Source organism: Ornithorhynchus anatinus, chromosome 3, assembly GCF_004115215.2.
Source record: "Ornithorhynchus anatinus isolate Pmale09 chromosome 3, mOrnAna1.pri.v4, whole genome shotgun sequence".
NCBI lineage: Eukaryota > Metazoa > Chordata > Mammalia > Monotremata > Ornithorhynchidae > Ornithorhynchus > Ornithorhynchus anatinus.
The window spans coordinates 5,074,601-5,095,695 of record NC_041730.1 but is presented as its reverse complement, the minus strand read 5'-3'; the positions used below and the strand labels follow the sequence as shown (position 1 = coordinate 5,095,695).

The window sequence follows — 21,095 nt, the reverse complement described above, 5'->3', positions numbered from 1 at the left end:
GACATAGGGGAATCAGGTTGTCCCACGTGGGGCTCACAGTCTTAATCCCCATTTTACAGATGAGGGAACTGAGGCACAGAGAAGTTAAGTGACTCGCCCACAGTCACACAGCCGACAAGTGGCAGAGCTGGGATTCGAACTCATGAGCCCTGACTCCAAAGCCCATGCTCTTTCCACTGAGCCACGCTGCTTCTCCACTTCCCTCCCCCCCCCCCGAAGCGGGGAAAAGCCAACCGGGAAGGGTCAGTTTACTCATCTGAAAAATCGGCATTCAATCCCTGTTGGATTTTAGGGTTGTTTTTATCGTATTTGTTAACCGATTAATAGCTGGGGGAGAGACGAACTCATCAGGTTGAACAGTCCCTCCCTGACCCCCAGATGAGGGGACTGAGGTACAGCGAATAATAATGTTGGTATTTGTTAAGCACTTACTAGGTGCAGAGCACTGTTCTATGCGCTGGTAGATTCAGGGTCATCAGGTTGTCCCACGTGAGGCTCACAGTCTTCATCCCCATTTGACAGATGAGGTAACTGAGGCCCAGGGAAGTGAAGTGACTTGCCCACGGTCACCCAGCTGACAAGTGGCAGAACCGGGAGTCGAACCCATGACCTCTGGCTCCCAAGCCTGGGCTCTTTCCACTGAGCCACGCTGCTTCTAGTGAAGTGACTTGCCCAGGGTCACACAGCAGACCAGTGGTGTAGCCAGAAGTAGAACCCAAGCCCTCTGATGACTCCCAGCCTCGTGCTCTGTCCATTTGGCCACACAGTTTCTTAGCTGGTGCACTCCATTTGGGACAGGGACTGTGTCTCACCTGTTTATCTTGGATCTAGTACATTGCTCGGCGGGTAGTAAGCATTTAAAAAATCCCACAATTATAATTGTCCTTATTATTGTGGTATTTGTTAAACACAACGTGCCAGGCACTCTACTAAGTGCCGGGGTGGATACGAGCAAATCGGGTTGGTCACAGTCCCTGTCCCACGCGGGGCTCACAGTCTCCATCCGCATTTTCCACAAGGTAACTGAGGCACAGAGAAGGAAGCGACTTGCCCGAGGTCACAAGGCAGAAAAGCAGCAGAACCCATGACCTTCCAACTCCCAGGCCTGTGCTCAGGAGTCAGAGGTCATGGGTTCGAATCCTGGCTCGGCCACTTGCCAGCTGTGTGACTGTGGGCAAGTCACTTCACTTCTCTGTGCCTCAGTTACCTTATCTGTAAAATGGGGCTTAAGACTGGGAGCCTCATGTGGGACAACCTGATTACCCTGTATCTACACCTGCGCTTAGAACAGTGACTGCACATAGTAAGCGCTTAACAAATACCAACATTATTATTATTCTCAGGGAGAATAATGGTCAGGGAGATGGAGCAGCTTCCCTAGGAGGATGGACCGGGAGAGGGTCGGAGCAGAGAGGTTGAGGCATCAAGGGGGCATCAAGGCTGGGGCCTACGTGGCCTCGTGGCTCCCTCACCCTGCTGGCACCAGGCCCAGGGTCGCCCGTTGGAGCTGAATGAGACCGGTTTAAAGCTAACCAGAAAATCCTCCACTTAGTGGGGTTGGCGGTGGGAACTCAGGGAATCCGTCCCCACGGGAAGTTGTGCAGCGGGAAGTGAAGACAGATCAAGGGGAGTTGGGCTCGTTGGACTGGTGACAGGGATGTTGAATGGTCGGAACTGGGAACCATTTGTTCAGTTCATTCAGTCGTATTGCTGGGCAGCCCAGGGGGCCTGGACACAGGAGGCGGATGGATTTGACATTGGTAGGCAGGGAATGGGTCTGTTTATTGTTCTCTTGTACTCTACCAAGTGCTTCAAACAGAAGCAGCGCTTAGTAAGAGAAGCAGCTTGGCTTTGTGGATAGAGCATGGGCCTGGGAATCAGAAGGACCTGGATTCTAATCCTAGCTCTGCTATATGTCTGCCATGTGACCCTGGGCAAGTCACTTCACTGGGCCTCCGTTACCTCCCCTGTAAAAAATGGGCATAACAGTATGAGTCTCATGTGGGACAGGGACTGTATCCAAACTGATTAACTTGTCTCTACTCCTGGCGCTTAGTATAGTGCTGGGCCCATAGTAAGTGCTTAACAAGAATCATAATTATTATTGTATTATGGGCCAAGCACCTTACTAAGTGCTGGGGTACATACAAGGTAATCAGGTTGTCCTATGTGGGGCTCACAGTCTTAATCCCCATTTTTACAGATAAGGTAACTGAGGCACAGTGCAGTTAACTGACTTGCCCAAGGTCACACAGCAGACAAGTGGCAGAGCCAGGATTAGAACCTACGACCACTGACTCCCTGGCCCGGGGCTCTTGCCACTGGGCTATGCTGCTTCTCTAGGCTATTATTACAGTGCTCTGCACAGAGTAAGCGCTCCCTTAATACCGTTGATTGACTACTGGTGTGCCTGTGTCCCCCTTGGATTATTTCACAGGAGATACTTTTTTTTTTAATGGCAGCACAGAAGCCAGGCTGGGGATCTAGACTGCAGGACGTCTCCGATCCCGGCCCCTTTGGCGATCCAACGGACGAGCTGGTAAGGGAAGTCCTGATCAAAGTGCTGAGCTGGCAGTCGCTGCTGGCTCCAGAGCCCCTCCCAGGATATCCAGAAGGCTGCCCTGACCCGAGAGAATAATAATTGTAGTATTTGTTAAGTGCTTACTCTGTGCCAGCCACTGTACTAAGCACTCGAGTGGGTCCCACATGGGGCTCACAGTCTCAATCCCCATTTTACAGGTGAGGTAACAGGTAACAGAGAAGTGAAGTGACTTACCAAAGATCCCACAGAAGGCAAGTGGTGGAGCCAGGATTAGAACCTTCTAATTAGAACCTTAGTCATGACCTTCTGACTCCCAGGTCCACCAAGATGCTTCCACTTTTCCCTCTGAGCAAGGAAGGAGTTGTGCAGCAGTAAAGGAGTATTTGCTCCTCAAATCTCACCAGCCCCTCTGTTCGCAGTCTGACCTGGGTCTCTCCTTGATTATTTCAGAGCCAGCCGGGGTTACTCGGGCGGGGAGAGTACTGAGCAAGGGCAAGGGGATGTTCTCAGTCATTGGCCGGTGATACTGAAAGTATGACGACAGCATTTAGGCACTTTTTTTTAATGGTATTTATGTGCTTACCATGTGCCAGGCACTGTTCTAACTTCTGGGGTAGATATGAGAGAATCAGATTGGACACAGTCCCTGTCGTGCATGGGGCTCACAGTCACAATCCTCATTTTACAGATGAAAGAACTGAGGCATAGAGAAGTGCAGTGACATGCCCAAGGTCACCAAGAAGACAAGTGGAGGATCCGGGATTAGAACTCAAGTCCTTCTGACTTCCAGGCCCTGGATGCTGCTTCTCGAGGCCTACATAATCCAGTTGGACACAGTTCTGGTCCAACATGGAGCTCACAGTCTGAGGGAGGTTGTGACCAACCTGATTATCTCATATCTACCCCAGTGCTTAGAACACTGCCTGACCCATAGTAAGTGCTTAACAAATGCCATCAAGAAAAAAACAAAACCCAGTTATTGGGTCCCCAGATGAGGAAATCGAGGCCCAGAGAAGTTGAGTGACTGAGAAGTTGAGTGACTTGCCTAAGGTTATACAGCAGGCAAGTGGTGGAGCTGGGATTAGAATCTGGTTCCTCTGATTCCCAGACCTGTGCTTTTTTCCACGACGTCACGATGCTTCTTGAATTGGGTGTCAGGGGCCAAGTGCCATGTCTGGTCCAGAGTAATAATAATAATGGTATTTGTTAAGCACTTGCTTTGTGCCAAGCACTGTTTTAAGCACTGGGGTAGATACCAGGTAATCAGGTTGTCCCACGTGGGGCTCACAGTCTTAATCCCCATTTTACAGATGAGGAAACTGAGGCACAGAGAAGTGAACTGAGAGAGCTCGCCTCCTCCAAGAGTCAAAGAGGCCTTCCCAGACTGAGCCCCCCCCTTTCCCTCTGCTCCTTCTCCTCTCCCCATTCCCCCCCTCTCCCGCCCTCTGCTCTTCCCCCTTCCCCTCAGCACTGTGTATATTTGTATATATTATTTATTACCCTATTTATTTTGTTAATGATGTGTATATCTCTATGATTCTACATATCTTGATGATGATGTTTTGTTTTGCTTTGCTGTCTCCCCCATTTAGACTGTGAGCCCATCATTGGGCAGAGATTGTCTCTATCTGTTGCCAAATTGTACATTCCAAGAGCTTAGTACAGTGCTCTGCATATAGTAAGTGCTCAATAAATACTACGGAATGAATGGAGTGAGTTGCCCACAGTCACAAAGCTGACAAGAGGAGGAGCCGGGATTAGATCCCACCACCTCTGACTCCCAAACTCAGGATCTTTCCACTAAGCCATGGTGCTTAACTTCAGAGACCAGCCAGTTGGGAAAGAGGGTCCCTCCCAGACTGGGTGGGCAAGAACTAAGGAGGACAACTAGAGATGACAATGATAATAATAATTTTGGTATTTAAGTGCTTCCTATGTGCCAGGCACCGTCCTAAGCGCTGGGGTGGGTGCAAACAAATCGGATGGGACGCAGTCTCACATTTTTAATCCCCATTTTACAGCTGAGAGAACTGTGGCATAGTGAAGTGACTTGCCCAAGACCACACAAAAGACAAGTGGCCGAGCTAGGATTGCAATCGGCAGTACAAATCCAGGACCCGGAAGAACTTGGCACGAGGCATGAGGACAGAAGAGACAGAGCCTGGGGTCAGAGATGACTGCCACCACTGAGGCAGGCAATCAATGATATTTATTGAGCGCTTACTGCGGGCAGAGAGAACACTGTACTAAGCATTTAGGAGAGTAAAAGACAATGGAGTTGTAGACATGTTCCCTGTCCTTGAGGAACTTACAGTATAGATGCAAAGCTGCAAATGCCAACGTGGTGCTGAGATGCATTGACGAATGGGACCCAGTAAGCAACCTTTTTTTTTTAATGGCATTTGTTAAGCGCTTACTACATGCAAAGCACTGTTCTAAGCACTGGAGAGGATACAAGGAGATCAGGTTGTCCCACGTGGGGCTCACAGTCTTCATCTCCTTTTGACAGATGAGGTAACTGAGGCACAGAGAAGTTAAGTGACTTGCCCAAAGTCACACGGCTGACAAGCAGCCGAGCGGGGATTTGAACCCATGACCTCTGACTCCCAAGCCCAGGCTCTTTCCACTGGGCCACGCTGCTTCTCTAACCTTTTCCATTGCCCACCACCCTGGAGTGGAACACACTGTGCAGTTTGGTCCCCCGTGTTAAAAAGCGGATAGAGCCCGGGCCTGGGAGTCAGAAGGTCATGGGTTCTAATTCAGGCTCTGCCACTTGTCTCCTTGGGCAAATCACTTTACTTCTCTGTTCCTCAGTGACTTGAGGTGGGTTGAGACTCTGAGCTCCATGTGGGACAGGGGCGATATCCAACCCAATTTGCTTGTCTACCCCAACCTGCTTAGTACTGTCCCCGGCACATAGTAAGCGCTTAACAAATACCACGGTTTTTATTAAAAAGGGCATTGTCCGGGCAGGACAAAGTGCCAGTATCTCTCTGACAGCAGGGTATGCCTGAGAGCCAATGTGTCTCTGAATGACCATCGAGTGAGCCAGTAAGTGTTTACCAAGCGCCCAAAGTGGGCACAGCCCTGGCTGGCACTTGGGTTCTGATAGAGTCCTTGTGGATCCCCAGAACTATAAGGGGAGGCAGATCAGACCCTGAGACAACCCAACCTAGGAGCACCACGACCTAGTGAAAAAAGCCCGGGCCTCGGAGTCAGCGGACCTGGGTTCTAATCCCGGCTCTACCACTTGGCTGCTGTGTGACCTTGGGCAAGCCACTTTACTGGGCCTCAGTGATCTCTACTGGAAAATGGAGATTAAAACTGTGAGCCCTAAGTAGGACTGTATCCAACCAAATTACCGCATATCTACCCCAGCGCTTAGTACAGTTCCTGGCACATAGTATTTAACAAATACCACAATTGTTATTACTAGAAGAACCTGGGTTCTAAGCCACCTGGGCCACCTGCCTGCCATGTGACCACAAGCAAGTCACTTCACTTCTCCGTGCCTCAGTTTCCTCATCTGCAAAAATGAGGAAAAATACTTGTTCTCTCCTAAAGAAACAGCATTACCTAATGGATAGAGCCTGGGCCTGGGAGTCAGAAGGACCTGGGTTTGAATGCTAACTCTGCTGCTTGTCTGCTGTGTGTCCTTGGGCAAGACACTTCACTTCTCTATGCCTCGGCTCCCTCATCTGCAAAACGGGGATTCAATCTCTGCTCTCCCTCCTACTTAAACTGTGAGCTCCATGTGGGACCTGATGATCTCGTATCTACCCCAGCGCTCAGTACAGTGCTCGGCACATAGTAAGTGCTTAACAAATACCACAGTTATTATTAATAGTAATAATAATAATGAGAGGCGGCCACGGGTGCTGGGAGGGAGGGTCACTCCCCGACAACACCATAAACAACTCCGAGGAACAAACAGACCTCAGCCGTCCATCCCCCAACACCGGTGACTCCCCGGGACCAGGTGGCCTCTACGATCCGGCCCCCCGGAGAAACCTCCCTCCCGGACCCTGGAGCTGCAATTCTGTCCCTTTCTGGGGCCAGTGGGGGAGGGGGCCACCCAGAATCCCCATCCCCCACACTGGGTCCTTGTATGTGTCTCCTGGGGCTTCCACCGAGTTGTTGTTGCCATCGGTGGCGGAGCAAAGTCCAGGCTTCCAGTCGGTCAGCGGTTGGGGCGAGAGGCAGCAGAACTCCTGGTTGCCGGCACACTGGCCCAGCCCACAGCACCTTGTGGGTCTGGGCAGCCCCAGTCCGCCGCATCCACGTGCCCATCTTGGCTCCCTCCCCCCACCCCCGAGTTCACGAGTTCCTCATGGGGTGGGCCGGGCCCCGCTGTGGAGGTTGGCGGCCGCCCCGGGCCGGCAGACCGGCTTAAACATTAGTAAGGGGTCACGGCGGGCTGAGGCGTGAGGGAGTCGCCATTAAACTTTCAGCGGCATCTCTTTGCCACCAGACCCACCTGCTTCCTGCCCCGCAGCCGGGACTACCATGCCCGCAGAGGAGTTTGTGGCCGGTTGGATCTCCGGTGAGTTCTTCCTATTGTGGGTCAGGGTGCTGCCTGTGGGTATCGGGCAGTAGTGGGCACAGGCTGGGGAGTGGCGGGCACGGGCCGGGCGTTGATGGCTTCTTCTTCTTCCCTTCCAGACTCTCTTCCTTCTAGCCCCTCCAGGGTTGACCCCAGGGCCCGAAAGGGGTACCAGCCTCCTGCAGGGGGGTCCAGCTAACCCCGGGGTAGCTCTGTCCGGTGCCCCAGTCGGGCTTCAGATCTGAACTCTACCCTGACCGTACCCTCTGGGGTCCAGGCCTGTCACCGGGTGGTTCCCCCAGATCTAGGACCTGCCACTCTTGGGAACCGGAAGGTGCAGGAGGATCATTAGAATCTGCTCCCAAAGAGCTCGCATGGTCCATTTGCCCAGGCCAGCCCCTGACCCCCGTGGAGCTCAGGTGGCTACCCCAGCATCAGGCAGGGGCCCCACCTCCCGCAGGAAGCCTTTCCTGATTAGCACCCAATTTCCCAGTCCCATCATACACCTCGGCACTCCTGAATGCCAACCTGGTCACTTAGTGCCCAAGGAAGCCCTTGACAGAGAGGGATCTGTCCATCCCTAAACAGGGCCGTGGCCCCAGCGGTCAGTCCGAGGGGGTGGTGGTGGCAGCTATGGAGGGAGCAGGCCTGGGGTCGCCCAGCCAGAAACAGAGGCCCCTGATAGAACCAGGTTCCCCGGGGCTGACGCTGACCACTGCACGGGTGAACACCCCTGACCCTCCCCCATCGGGAGCCATGGGGTCTCTCTGTCCACACAGGGGCACTGGGGTTGCTTCTGGGACACCCCATGGACACAGTGAAGGTGAGAGCATTGGGGCCGGGGAGTAAAGCCTCCCCCCATCCCACATCCAGATGGTGGAGGGAGGGGTGGGACTGGACATCTCCCCAAAAAGCTGGGAGGAGGGAAGTGCTGGACTCACTGTGGCCCGGGAGGCGGGTGGAGCTGCCCTGCCCCTGGGCCCCGCTGCTGGTTGGGGGTTGCCGTCACCGGCCCCTCCGCCCTCGTCCCCACTCTGGACTCCGGCCCCCGGCTCCAGCTCCTGACTCTGGCCTCGGCCCCCTGTTCCCCCAGGTCCGGTTGCAGACTCAGAACAAATACCGAGGCATCGTGGACTGCGTGATCAAAACTTATCGCCATGAGTCGGTGGGCAGCCCGGACCCCGACCAGGGCCCACCCCGCACTCCCCACTTCCTGCCTCCCGCCCTACAGCTGCTGGGGGGGTGGGCCGGTAGCCCAGGGATGGGGCCCACAGGTGGTCACGGGGAAGGGTGGGTGGCCCGAAGGACGGGTGGCTCGGTGTCGTGATCATCCGAGCCCAGTGTGGAGGCAGCGCCTGCCTCCTCTCCCACTCTCCTTCCCCGCCTCCCCCGTTCCCCGGCCCTGTTCCATCCCCTCCCCGCCTCCCGGCCCCCCATTCCCACCCTTCCTCCCCTGACCCCCATCCCACCTTGCGGTGGCAGGTGTTGGGCTTCTTCAAGGGTCTGAGCTTCCCGCTGGGAAGCGTGGCCCTGGTCAACGCGGTGCTGTTCGGCGTCTACAGCAACTGCCTGCTGCTGCTCAGCGCCACCGCCCCCCAGCAGCGCAGGGCCCAGCCCCCCGCCTACCAGCACGTCTTCTTCGCCGGCTGCATCGCGGGGGCCGTGCAGGTCGGTATGGGGACAGGGAGCCCCGGGCTAGGGACCCCCTCTTCCCAACCCCCCGACCACCACACTCATGGATGGAGCTACCGGCTCTGGCTCCCCTAGCAAACCGGACTGACGCTGAGGCCAGGTGACAGCTCATACCCACCCCCGCCCCTTCCGTGCCCCCAGATGGGGGCTGTGCACCTGATGATTGGGGAGACGGCAGCCCCCCCATATTCCTCCCAGCCCCCCTGCCCACTCTCCCTCCCAGCCCTGGGGTCTCCTGCCTGCCCCCCCGCCCCCACTGGCATCTGGAGCTTTGTGTTCTGCCTACAGCAGAATCGAGGTGCAGGAGTGAAGGGGTCGGACCCTGGCCAAGCCCTCATCTCCAAGTCGATCTCATCACCACTTCCTAATCCTTTGGATCTGGGGAAAATTAGCCTTTCCCCAGTTGCTCTTTTTTTTTAAAAAAAACATGGGATTTGTTAAGCGCTTACTATGTGCCAGGCATTGTTCCAAGCGCTGGGGTAGATCCAAGCTAATCAGGTTGGATGCAGTCCCTTTCTCACATGAGGCTCACAGTCTTCAATCCCCAGTTTACAGATGAAGTTACTGAGGCCCAGAGAAGTGGAAGGACTTGCCCAAGGTCACAAAGAAAACAAGTGGTAGAGCTGGATTAGAACTCAAGTTCTTCTGACTCCCAGGCCCAAACTCTTTCTGCTGCTTTCATTCCTCTCCCCACACCCCTATTCTGGGACCATTCTGGGACTAAGAGAAGCAGCGTGGCTCAGTAGAAAAAGCACGGGTTTAGGAGTCAGAGGTCATGGGTTCTAATCCCAGCTCCACCACCTGTCAACTGTGTGACTTTGGGCAAGTCACTTCACTTCTCGGTGCCTCAGTTCCCTCATCTGTAAAATGGGGATTAAGAGTGTGAGCCCCAAGTGGGACAACCTGATTACCCTGTATCTACCCCAGTGCGTAGAACAGTGCTCTGCACACAGTAAACCCTTAAGAAATACCAACATTATTACTAATCTCAGCTCTGCCACTTGTCAGCTGTGACTTTGGGCAAGGCACTTAACTTCTCTGTGTCTCAGTTACCTCATCTGTAAAATGGGAATGAAGACTGTCAGCCCCACATGGACAACCCGATTACCTTGTATCCACCCAGCGCTTAGAACAGTGCTGGGCACATATTAAGCATTTAACAAATGTCATCTTTACTATCCCAGCCCTGACCTCCGACCCTCAGCCCAGTCCAGCCCCTGCTCCGGGTCCTCGGCCTGACCCTCTCCCAGCGATGGTCAGCTCTACAGACCCCGAGGGGCCCGGCTGGTGTTAAATCATTTATGAACATTAATAAGCCACCCAACCGCTCTGGGGGCCCCAGGCCGGGGGAGAGGGGAATAATAATTAGCAGCAGGAGTGGTTGGAAGGATCCAAGAGGCTAGGCATGTGCAGGCCCAGCCCATGATAGCAGGGGAACCCCTGGAACTGCAGTAGTTGGGGGACAGAGCACCCTCTGCCCTCCATACAGGGCGAGTTGGGGAAGGTCAGGACGGGACCCCGGGGAGGGACGAGGGGGACGGCTCCCTCAGCTGCCACTCAGACTCTCCCAAGGGCTTAGGAGAGTGCTCTGCACACAGTAAGTGCTCAATAAATATGAATGAATGCCCTCACTCCCTGGTTTCAACCTTCTCTGGGCGTGGCGAAGTGGGCCCGGGCCTCTCCACCAAGCCACTTTGGCCCACCCAGCCCTTAGCCCTCACTGTTTCCCACCCCCACAGGCCTACTTCCTGGCTCCCGTGGACCTCGTCAAAGTGCGGCTGCAGAACCAGACGGAAGCGCGGGCGGCCGGAGGGGGGGCTCCGCCCCGCTACCGGGGTCCCCTGCACTGCACGGGGGCCATCCTGCGGGAGGAGGGGCCCCTGGGCCTCTTCCGGGGAGCCTGGGCTTTGGTGCTGCGGGATACACCCACCTCCGGACTCTACTTCCTCACCTACCAGGGCCTGTGCCGCTGGCTCACCCCTGAGGGCGGGGACCCCGGTAAGCAAAGGGGCCCGGAGGGCGAGCGAAGGGGTGGGAGGAGGCGGGCCTCCTCGTGGGGAGGTCGACGCCTCGGGTTCACCTTCCGCCCACAGGCCCGGCCACCATGCTGGTAGCCGGGGGCTGCGCCGGGACGGCCTCCTGGGTCACGGCCACCCCCCTGGACGTGGTGAAATCCCGCATGCAGATGGACGGGCCGGAGCGGCGGGCCTACCGGGGGCTGCTGGACTGCGTGGTGAGGAGCGTCCGCCGGGATGGGCCGGGGGTCTTCTTCCGGGGGCTGACCCTCAACAGCGCCCGGGCCTTCCCCGTCAACGCCGTCACCTTCTTCAGCTACGAACAGCTGCTGCGGCTCTTGGGCTGAGCCGGGGCCCGCGGGGACGCCGCCGGATGGGCGACGGAGGCCAGACGGGCAACCGGGGCCGACCGGCCGATCGTCCTCCGGCCCGGCGCTGCTCCCGGCGGAGCTGCCGCCAACGCCGGCTAGGAGGATGGTGATTCTGCCCAGACCCGGAGTCGGGGATGGAAGGGAGGCCGGAGTTACCGCTAGCTCTCCAGCCTCCGTCCCTCCTCTTGTGAGCCAGCCTGGGCCGTGGGGGCATTTGGGCTGTGCAACTACTCTCAGCCTCAGAACAATAAAATTCCAGCCCAGTGAGGAAACATGGAGCCCTCCTCCCCCTATTGGTCTCCCAGAATCAGACCACTTACAGGGCCCCGGGGCCCTGCCTTTGACCCGGCAACCCTGGCTCACAGCCTCACCTTCCTTCCCCGCTCCCCTGGGTTGCTGGTACAGGTTCAGCTGTTGAGTATGATCTTGGGCCCCTCCTCCCTTTTCCCTGGTCGGGGACAGCTGGAGTTGGAGGCCTGGCACCCCCATGGGTGATGCTGTCTAGTTCCCATCTACCCACTCGCCTGGGCAACACAGCACCCCTGACCCCAACTGTGGCCGGGCCTATCCTCCCAAGCAGCATCCCCCAGCCTCTTGTCAAGCTGGACCCCTGCTCTTCCTGCCCCCCCGGAATAATAATTTTATATTTGTTAAATGCTTCCTATGTGCTTAATATAGGATAAATCTGCGCGGCCACAAAGGGCTCACAGTCCAAGTGGGAGGGAGGAGGATTCTAGCCCTATTTTAGAGACAAGAAAATGGAAGTAGAAAGAAGTGAAATGACTTGCCCACATTCACAAAGCAGTTAAGCGGCAGAGCTGGGATCAGAACTGCCTTCCAGGGCTGTGTCTTTCCATTAGGCCACACTGCTTCCCTTGGAAAACAAGGGGCATTTCTGAGGTGGGCGATTCCATTTGCCATTTGTGCTACTGCGGGGCCGGCCCCGACTCATCCCCCACTCCCTTCGCCCACCCCCAAAGGGGCTCTCTGTGAAGGGGCCTTGAGGAACTCCCGAATGAGGGAGGAAAAGGCTGAGACACAGTCTCCCCAGGCTTTGAGGCCCAGGCCCCCCTTTACCCCCAAGCCTCTGCCCCCTTCCTCAACTGGGTACAGTACAAGACACTGTGGCAGACTGACTGGGCTACAGGAGAGCTAAACTCACTCCCCCTCAGGAGGCTGGTTTGCTTCTTCCGCAGCTGGTTCCTGCCTGCACCTGAATCCCACCCTGCCTGTGACCTCTGCCCTCTGGCCAAACGCTCCAAGGCTGGGGCCGGGGGAACCACTGGGCCTCCGTCTCTGATAAAGTTATTGCCAGTCTCTGCTCTAATGGGTCAAACCCAACCGGGCATAATATGCAGGTGCTGCTCCAAGGGGGCAGGAGCCAGATTGGTCAAGTCCCCAGCTGGGGCCAAGGTCAAAGGTCAGGGAGGATGGCAGCTGGAGACACCAGGCAGGGAAAGGCCAAGGTAATAATTGTATTTGTTAAATGCTTATTAGGTGCCAGGCACTGTTCTAAGTGCTGGGGTAGATACAGCATAATCAAGTTATCCCACTTGGGGCTGACAGTCTTAACCCTCATTTTCCAGATGAGGTAACAGACACAGAGAAGTGAAGTGGCTTGCCCAAGGTCACTCAGCAGACAAGTGGTGGAGCTGGGATTAGAAACCACATCCTCTGACTCCCAAGCCCGTGTTCTTTCCACTAAGCCAGGCTGCTTCTCTTAATAATGACGGTATTTGTTAAGTGCTTACTACGTGCCAAGCACTGTTCTCAGTGCTGGGGTAGATACAAGGTTATCAGGTTGTCCCAGATGGGGCTCACAGTCTTAATCCCCATTTTCCAGATGAGGTAACTGAGGCACAGAGAAGTTAACGGGTTTGCCCTAAGTCACCCAGCCGAAAAGTGGCGGGGTCAGGATTAGAACCCACAACCTCTGACTCCCAAGCCTGTGCTCTTTCCACTAAGTCAGGGTTGAGGGTGGTAACAGTAATTGTGGTATTTATTAAGTGCTTGCTATGTGCCAGGCACTGGCCTAAGCGCCAGGGTGGATACAATCAAATCAAATCGGGTAGGACACAGTTCCTGTCCCACGTGGGGTTCACAGGCTTTCCCCCACTTTACAGATGAGGTAACCGAGGCCCAGAGATGTGAAGTGACTTGCCTAGAGTCACACGGCAGACAGGTGGCAGGGCTGGGATTGGAACACAGGTCCTTCCGCCAGCCAGGCTCCGGGCTTTTTCCACCAGGCCAGGCTGCTTCTCTAGGTCTACTAGGACGGGCCTGGAGCCTTCCTGCAGAGGTAGAGTTCTTGGTCTGGGTCTCACCTGCTTCCCCAGCCCGGCCCTCCCCTCACACCCCACCACCCCCCACTTCTAAGACCCCCGCCCCCCTACAGGGGGTTCCCACGCCCTGCTTCTCACCTGGGCGGGGTGGGGAGGGGGTGCCCCAGCTCAGACTCTCCAGTGCTCTGACCCTGCTCAGGGGTCAAGGATGAATGCTCCCACCCGCAACAGACTCCCAAGTAACGGCCACTTGTCAGCTGTGTGGCCTTGGGGCAAGTCACTTCACTTCTCTGGGCCTCAGTGACCTCATCTGTAAAATGGGGATGAAGACTGTGAGCCTCACGTGGGACAACCTGATTACCCTGTATACCCCAGTGCTTAGAACAGTGCTCGGCACATAGTAAGCGCTTAACAAATACCAACGTTATTACTTCTTATTATGAGGGGAAGAGGCTAGGAATCGGTGTTTCTGGCCTCCCTCGCCCTCTGCGGAAGCCATCCCCTCTCCATTTAAAAACTTTATCTTCCCCAGGCTGGGAAGGCCAGACGCCAGAGCGGCTGGAAATTCCAACGCTTCAGGCCACCCTCTGATGCGAGGGACCGCGTCGGAGATGATAATAATAATGTTGGTCTTTGTTAAGCGCTGACTCTGTGCAGAGCACCGTTCTAAGCGCTGGGGGAGATCCGGGGTCATCAGGTGGTCCCACGTGAGGCTCCCAGTTAATCCCCATTTTCCAGATGAGGTCACCGAGGTCCAGAGAGGTGAGATGACTTGTCCACAGTCACCCAGCTGACAGGCGGCAGAGCCGGGATTCGAACCCATGACCTCTGACTCCCAAGCCCGGGCTCTTTCCACCGAGCCAGGCTGCTGGAGATTCGGGGCCCCCTCCTCACCGGGCCCGGGCCCGGCTCCCTTCCTCCCCACCCCCGGGGCGTCATTTCCCCGGGAAAGGTGCAACCCCGGGCCACGGGCGTTTCCGTGGGAAACAGCGTGGACGTCGGTGGCGGGTCCTGGAGGGGCTCAGGGGCAGCACAGCCTCTCCACCTCCTCTTCGCAGTCGTAAAACTTGGCGAAGAGGTCGGGGGAGGCCCCGTTGCACTCCAGCCAGCGGCGCAGGGTACCCAGGGCCCGCAGGGCCTCGGCTCCGGTGGGCGGCGGGTCCGAGGCGCCCTCCCCGCCGTCGCCCTCCCCGCCTTCGCCCTCCTCCCTGCCCCCGCCAGGCGCCCCCTCCTCGTCCTCCAGGTCCACGAAGCGGGCGAACTCGTCCGGGCTGAGGCCGCGGGGGGCCGGGGGCAGGCCGGGGCCGGGGTCGGGGCCGGGGTCGGGGCCGGGGTCGGGCCCGGCCCGGGCGAAGCAGCCGGCGATGAGGCGGGCGGGCACCCCGGCCCAGGCGGCGGCCACCATGTGCAGGGCGTCCAGCAGGGTGACGGCCCGGGCCCCCGGGGCCCGCAGGGCGGCCAGCTTGGCCAGCAGGCGCCGCCGGTAGCGGGCCTTGAAGTCCCGGACGACGAGGCCGGGCAGGGGGTCGGGGGCGGCGGGCAGCGGGCTGACGTGCGGCAGCGGGGCCAGGGCCGCCGCCGCCGCCGCCGCCGCCTCGCCCGCCAGCCGGCCGGGCAGCAGCAAGGCCGCCCTCCGGGCCCGCCGGCCCAGCTCCCGGTCCAGCTCGCCCAGCCACTCGGCCCAGGGCAGGCCGGGCCCGGGGCGGTAGAGGACGGGCAGGGCCCGGCCGCGGCCCGCGGGGAGGGGCAGGGGCCGCCCCCCGACCACCAGCGGCCTTGGCTTCTCCGTGCCCCGGCCGTTGGCGCACAGCAGCACCCGCACCCGCTCCGGGGGGCCGGTCCCGCCGGGCACGGCCCGGTAGAGCAAGGGCACCTCGGCGCAGCCGAAGACGTCGTCGGGGGGCCCGGGGCGGGGGGCCCGGGGCGGGGGGCCCGGGCGGCGGGCCCCGAGGGCCACGTTGTTGCGGCGCTTCCAGCGGACCAGCCAGCCGACGCTGGGCACGAAGTCCTGGCCCAGGACGCGGGCCAGCTCCTTGGCCTTGTGCAGCAGGACGGGGCCGCCCAGGTCCCAGCCCTTGGCCCGGGCGAGGTGGTGCCAGCAGAGCAGGGCCTCGTCGAGGCCGCTGTACTTGGACTCGCGCCGGCGCTTGCGCTGGCGGTTGGCGGTGCCGCTGCACCAGTCGGCCAGCAGCCGCTCCTTGTTCTTGCAGATGCGGGAGATCTGCGGCTGCGACACCTGGAACCGCCGCGCCACCTCCGACTGCGACATCTTCGACTCGTCCAGCAGCTGCAGCACCTGGATCTTCTCCGCCAGCGACAGCGCGTGCAGCTTCTTCTTGCCGCTCAGCTCCATGGCTCCCGCGGCCGCGCGCCCCACCGCGCGCGCCCCCGGCGGGGGGGTCGGGGCCGCGCGGCGAGCGGCGGGGGGGGGGGGGGGGGTGCGCGCGCAGCCCGCGGCGGCTCCGGGAGGAGCAGGAGGAGGAACAGCGCCCCCGTGCGGCCCCCGCTCCGCCCCTTCCGATTAGCCGCCGGGGAAGCTCGGCCCCGCCCCCGGGCGCATCTCACTGGACGCCGAGGAGCCGGAGCCCCGCCCCCCGTCCGGTGAGTGACAGGAGCTTGGGTGGGCGGGGGCCGCGCGGAGAGGGGGCGGGGCTAATGATGGTATTGGTTCAGCGCTTACTATTCATTCATTCATTCCATCGTATTTATTAATAGTGTTGGTATTTGTTATGCGCTTACTATGTGCACAGCACTGTTCTAAGCTATAGGAGTAGACACAGGGGAATCGGGTTGTCCCACGTGGGGCTCACAGTCTTAATCCCCATTTCACAGATGAGGGAACTGAGGCCCAGAGAAGTGAAGTGACTTGCCCACAGTCACACAGCTGACAAGTGGCAGAGCTGGGATTCGAACTCATGACCTCTGACTCCAAAGCCCGTGCTTTTTCCACTGAACCACGCTGTATTGAGCACTTATTGGGTGCAGTGCACTATACTGAGCATTTGGAAGGTACACTTGGACAACAGATAGAGACAATCCCTACCTGACAACGGGCTCGCGGTCTTGAGAAGCAGCGTGGCTCAGTGGAAAGAGCCCGGGCTTGGGAGTCAGAGGTCATGGGTGCGAATCCCAGCTCTGCCCCTTGTCAGCTGTGTGATTGCGGGCAAGTCACTTCACTTCTCTGAGCCTCAGTTACTTCCTCTGGAAAACGGGGATTAAGACTGAGCCTCATATGGGACAGTCTGATTATCCTTATAAACAAATAATAATTAGAGAAGCATCTTCATCTGTAAAATGGGGATGAAGCCTGTGAGCCTCACGTGGGACAACCTGATTACCCTGTATCTCCCCAGCGCTTAGAACAGTGCTCTGCACATGGTATTTGTTAAGCGCTTACTAACATTATTAATTATGGCATTTGTTAAGCCCTTACTATGTGCAAAGCATTGTTCTGAGCAATGGGGAGGATACAGGGTGATCAGGTTGTCCCACGTGGGGCTCACAGGCTTCATCCCCATTTTCCAGATGAGGGAACTGAGGCACAGAGAAGTGACTTGCCCAAAGTCACACAGCTGACAAGCGGCTTAACAGGGATTTGAACCCATTACCTCTGACTCCCAAGCCCGTACTCTTTCCACCGAACCATGCTGCTTCTACAAATGTTATTATTATTATTATTTCAAGGGGATGAGGCTGCCCCACATGGGCCTGACAGTCTTCATCCCCATTTTCCAAATGAGGTCACTGAAGCCCAGAGAAGTGAAGTGACTTGCCCAAAGTCACACAGCTGACAAGTGGCGGAGGCAGAATTAGAACCCACGACCTCTGACTCAGTCGTATTTATTGGACACTTACTGCATGCAGAGCACAGTACTAAGCGCTTGGAATGTACAATTTGGCAAGCCGGGCTCTCTCCACTGAGCCACGCTGCTTGGCAGGGTCGCAGGGTGAGCAAGGTCGGTGGGTGGGGTCCAAAGGTGGTGGTTGGGGCTTTAGACTGTCAGCCCCATATTGGGCAGAGATTGTCTCTATTGCCGATTGTACATTCCAAGCGCTGAGGACAGTGCTCTGCACACAGTAAGCGCTCCATAAATACTATTGAATTAATGAATGAATAAAAAGAGAAGGGTGGGACTGGTTAGGATGTCGGGAGGGGCCCTAAGTAGGGGGGTTGGGGGGCTCAGGAGGCAGGGCTAAGTGCAGTGAGCATGGCCAAGGGTTAGGGGAAGAAGCGGGTGGGACCTAGAGCCCCGGTGGGTGGGGATGAGCCTGGGCCTTGGACTCAGAGGACCTGGGTTCTAATCCAGCTGGACCACGTGCCTCTCATGTGACCTTAGGCAACTCACTTCTCCGGGCCTCGGTTTCCTCATCTGCAAAAGTGCGGATAAATACTTGTTCTCTCTCCTACTTAGTGAAGCGGCATGGCCTAGTGGCTAGAGCCTGGGCTTGGGAGTTGGAAGGTCATGGGTTAGGTCATGAGTTCTAATCCTGACTCTGACACTTGTCTGCTGTGTGATCTTGGGAAAGTCGTTTCACTTCTCTGGGCCTGTTCCCTCATCTGAAAATGGGGGTTGAGACTATGAGCCCTATGTGGGACAGGGACTGTGTATAACCCAATTATCTTGTATCTACCCCAGTGCTTAGAACAGTGCCTGGCACCTAATAAACACTTAATACCATAATTATTATTATTATTATTATTAAGCCTGTGAGCTCCATGTGGGACAAGGACTGTGTCCAACTCGATTATCTTGCATCTACCCTAAGTACTCTCCCAAGTGTTTGGTATAGTGCTCTGCATACAGTAAGCGCTCGATAAATATAATTGCTTGATAGATTGCCAGCACCAATGCCCAACTCTTTCCGAAATGGGTTTGGAAAGGGATCATGCCAAAGGCCCCACTGGGCAGGGGCTGACTGTCCTGGTCCACGAGTTGGATTTTTGGCGACTTGCGCAGGCTTTGGACAAGCAAGTCACTTAACTTTTCTGCCTCAGTTTCCTCATCTGTACAATGGGGTTTAAATATCTTTTCTCTTTCACACTTAACTTGAACCTTGTGGGAAATGGACCGAGTTCTGCGTATCTTGAATCACCCCGTGCTTAATATGGCGCTAGGCCCATAGTGAGTGCTTAAGAGCTACCACGATTAGTAAGAATAACAGTAGAATCAGTGTGGCCTAGTGGATAGACCTTGGGCCTGTAAATCTGAAGGACCTGGGTTCTAATCCCAGCTCCACCACTTGCCTGCTGTGGCCTTGGGTGAGTCAATTTCTCTGTGCCTTAGTTACTTCATCTGTAAAGTGGAGATGAGGACTGTGAGCCACATGCGGGACACAGACTGTGTCCAACCAGTTTAGTTTCAATCTACCCCTTGCTCTGTACAGAAGCTGACACATAGGAAATGCTTAACAAATACCACCAAAAAAAAATTACGATTTTATGTTGGGTCCTCGAGCTGGAAGGGCAGAGTGTTCTGGGCCAGCCCCTGCCCAAAATCCCAACACGATCAAAAGATCAAAACCTCCCAGGGTTGGAGGTGACGCTTCACACATGGGGGTCTGCATCAGTGCTGAAGCCGCCTGATGGGACGCTTCCTAGTGTCTTACTTATGACACAGTTTAGATCCATTTCCTGTTATTCAAGTTGGGCTTGGTCAGCTGCTGTAGTATAGTGGAAGAGCCCAGACCTGGAAGTCTACTACAACCCAGCCTACACACTTCGCTCCTGTAACACTAACCTTTTCACTGCACCAAAATCTCATCTATTTTGCCACCAATTTCTCACCCATATCCTGCCTCTGACCCGGAATACCCTCCCTCCTCCTATCTGACAATGACTCTCCCCTTTCAAATCTGTACTGAAGGCCCATTTCCTCCCAGAGGCCTTCCCTAAGCCCTCCTTTCCTCTTCTCCCGTTCCCTTCTGCATCGCCCTGACTTGCTCCCGTTATTTGTCCTCTCTCCCAGCCCCCGGGGCTTTTACGTCCATAACTGTCATTTCTTTATTTCTATTACTGTCTCTCTCCCCCTCTAGACTCTAAATTTGTTCCGGGCAGGAAATGTATCTGTTATATTACCTTATACTCTCCCAAGTGCTTAGTACAATGCTCTGCACACAGTAAGCACTCAATAAATATGACAGAATCTGGATTCTAATCCTGCCTCTGTAACTGTCCCACTGTGTGACCTTGGGCAAGTCACTTCACTCACTTTCCTCATCTTTAAGTGGGGATTCAATGCGTGTTCTCCCTCCCCCTTGGAGTGAGAGCCCCATCGGGGCAAGGTCTGTCCTGATGCTCTTGTATCTAACCCAGCCACTGGTACAGTGCCTGGCACATAGTGCTTAATCAATACCATAATTATTATTAGGATGCCGGGGTGGAGCCAAACCTTAACAAACCAACTGGCTAGTAGGCTAATGGAAAGAGCCCAGGCTTGGGAGTCAGTGGATCAGGGTTCTAATCCCTGCTCTGCCCACTTGTTTGCTGTGTGACTTCAGGCAAGTCACTTCATTTCTCTGGGCCTCAGTTTCCTCATCTGTAAGAGGGAGATTAAAACTGTGAGCCCATGTGGGACACGGACTTTGTCATTCATTCATTCATTCAATAGTATTTATTGAGCGCTTACTATGTGCAGAGCAGTGTACTAAGCGCTTGGAATGTACAAATCGGCAACAGAGACAGTCCCTGCCCACTGATGGGCTTACAGTCTAATCGGGGGGAGACAGACAAAAACAATAGCAATAAATAGAATCAAGGGGATGAACATCTCATTAAAACAATAGCAATAAATAGAATCAAGGTGATGTACATCTCAAACAAATTGAGCTTTATCCAACCTGGTACGACCCCAGTGTTTAGTTCAGTGTCTGACGCACAGTAAGTGCTTAACAACTACCATCAAAAACCACCCCTGAAACCGGCAGTTAGGGAGGCCGGCCCCAGTAGGCGCTCAATAAATACGATTTAATGAATGAGTGATGGGATGCCATTTCGGCGCCCCCTGCTGGCGCTTTGTCATCCCAAGCAGCCCTAGCGGGCAAATCTGCTCCTTCCCTGCCATTCCTCTAAAACAAAATTTAAAAAATTAAAAAATGGTATCTGTTAGGCCCTTACTATGTGCCAGGCACTGGACTGAGCACTGGGGTAGATACAAGATAATCGGACTGGACCCAATCCATGTCCCCCATGGAGCTCAGAATCCTAACCCCCATTTCACAGCCGAGGTAACTGAGGCACAGAGAACTGAAGGGACTTCCCCAAGACCACACGGCAGACAAGTAGCAGAGCTGGAATAAGCACCCAGGTCTGACTCTCAGGCCCATGCTCTTTCCACTAGGCCATGTGACTTCTCACCTCGGGCCACCCTTCTCGCAGGATGGGTGGGAGGGGGACCAGAGTCTTTAGGGAAGGGAGGAAACGCCTGACCCGCGGGGGTCCGCCTGGCTGGGCCACGAAAGCCTCGGGCCTGCGGCCCGGAGCGAATTCCGGCAGATCAGAAAGGTTGGGCTCGTGTGGTCAGAGTGGGTGGGCTGGTAAATTTTGGTGCTTACCTGCAAGCCTGCTGTACCCGTTTCCGCGCTCGGGCCTGACGCCCTCCAAGTTGGCGGGGGCAGCCCGGCAGGGCGCTCCCGTGTCCTTGGTGGAGGAGC

At 56.2% G+C, this 21,095-nt stretch overlaps 2 protein-coding genes across 5 annotated transcripts; one reads left to right on the top strand and one right to left on the bottom strand.

The window, feature by feature from the left end:
• Nucleotides 1-2,345: 2,345 nt before the first annotated feature.
• On the top strand, nucleotides 2,346-11,818 carry SLC25A45 (solute carrier family 25 member 45). 4 transcript variants are annotated; one of them, XM_029061505.2, is made up of 8 exons: nucleotides 2,346-2,539; nucleotides 7,014-7,085; nucleotides 7,205-7,253; nucleotides 7,865-7,908; nucleotides 8,179-8,250; nucleotides 8,568-8,753; nucleotides 10,517-10,775; nucleotides 10,871-11,818. In XM_029061505.2, the coding sequence occupies exons 1-8, from the start codon at nucleotides 2,456-2,458 to the stop codon at nucleotides 11,137-11,139; spliced, it is 1,035 nt and encodes a 344-aa protein (XP_028917338.1). In that variant the 5' UTR covers nucleotides 2,346-2,455; the 3' UTR covers nucleotides 11,140-11,818. The 4 variants fall into 4 exon arrangements, with proteins under 4 accessions (XP_028917338.1, XP_028917339.1, XP_028917342.1 ...); XM_029061509.2 differs by lacking the exon at nucleotides 7,205-7,253 and having other exon boundaries at nucleotides 2,461-2,539; XM_029061506.2 differs by lacking the exons at nucleotides 7,205-7,253; nucleotides 7,865-7,908.
• Nucleotides 11,819-14,238: 2,420 nt separating this feature from the next.
• Nucleotides 14,239-15,821, bottom strand: TIGD3 (tigger transposable element derived 3). The gene has a single exon (XM_007658370.3). It carries the CDS (start codon nucleotides 15,796-15,798, stop codon nucleotides 14,467-14,469), a length of 1,332 nt encoding a protein of 443 aa, XP_007656560.2. The 5' UTR covers nucleotides 15,799-15,821; the 3' UTR covers nucleotides 14,239-14,466.
• Between the last annotated feature and the right edge of the window lie 5,274 nt (nucleotides 15,822-21,095).

Bases quoted from the DNA above. Each gene is read 5' to 3' on its own strand.
- SLC25A45 (XM_029061505.2), top strand. From the start codon at position 2,456: ATGGCAGCACAGAAGCCAGGCTGGGGATCTAGACTGCAGGACGTCTCC. The intron at 7,909-8,178 runs GTGAGAGCATTG...CTGTTCCCCCAG, and splicing joins ACCCCATGGACACAGTGAAG to GTCCGGTTGCAGACTCAGAA. The intron at 8,754-10,516 runs GTCGGTATGGGG...CCACCCCCACAG, and splicing joins GCATCGCGGGGGCCGTGCAG to GCCTACTTCCTGGCTCCCGT.
- TIGD3 (XM_007658370.3), bottom strand. From the start codon at position 15,798: ATGGAGCTGAGCGGCAAGAAGAAGCTGCACGCGCTGTCGCTGGCGGAG.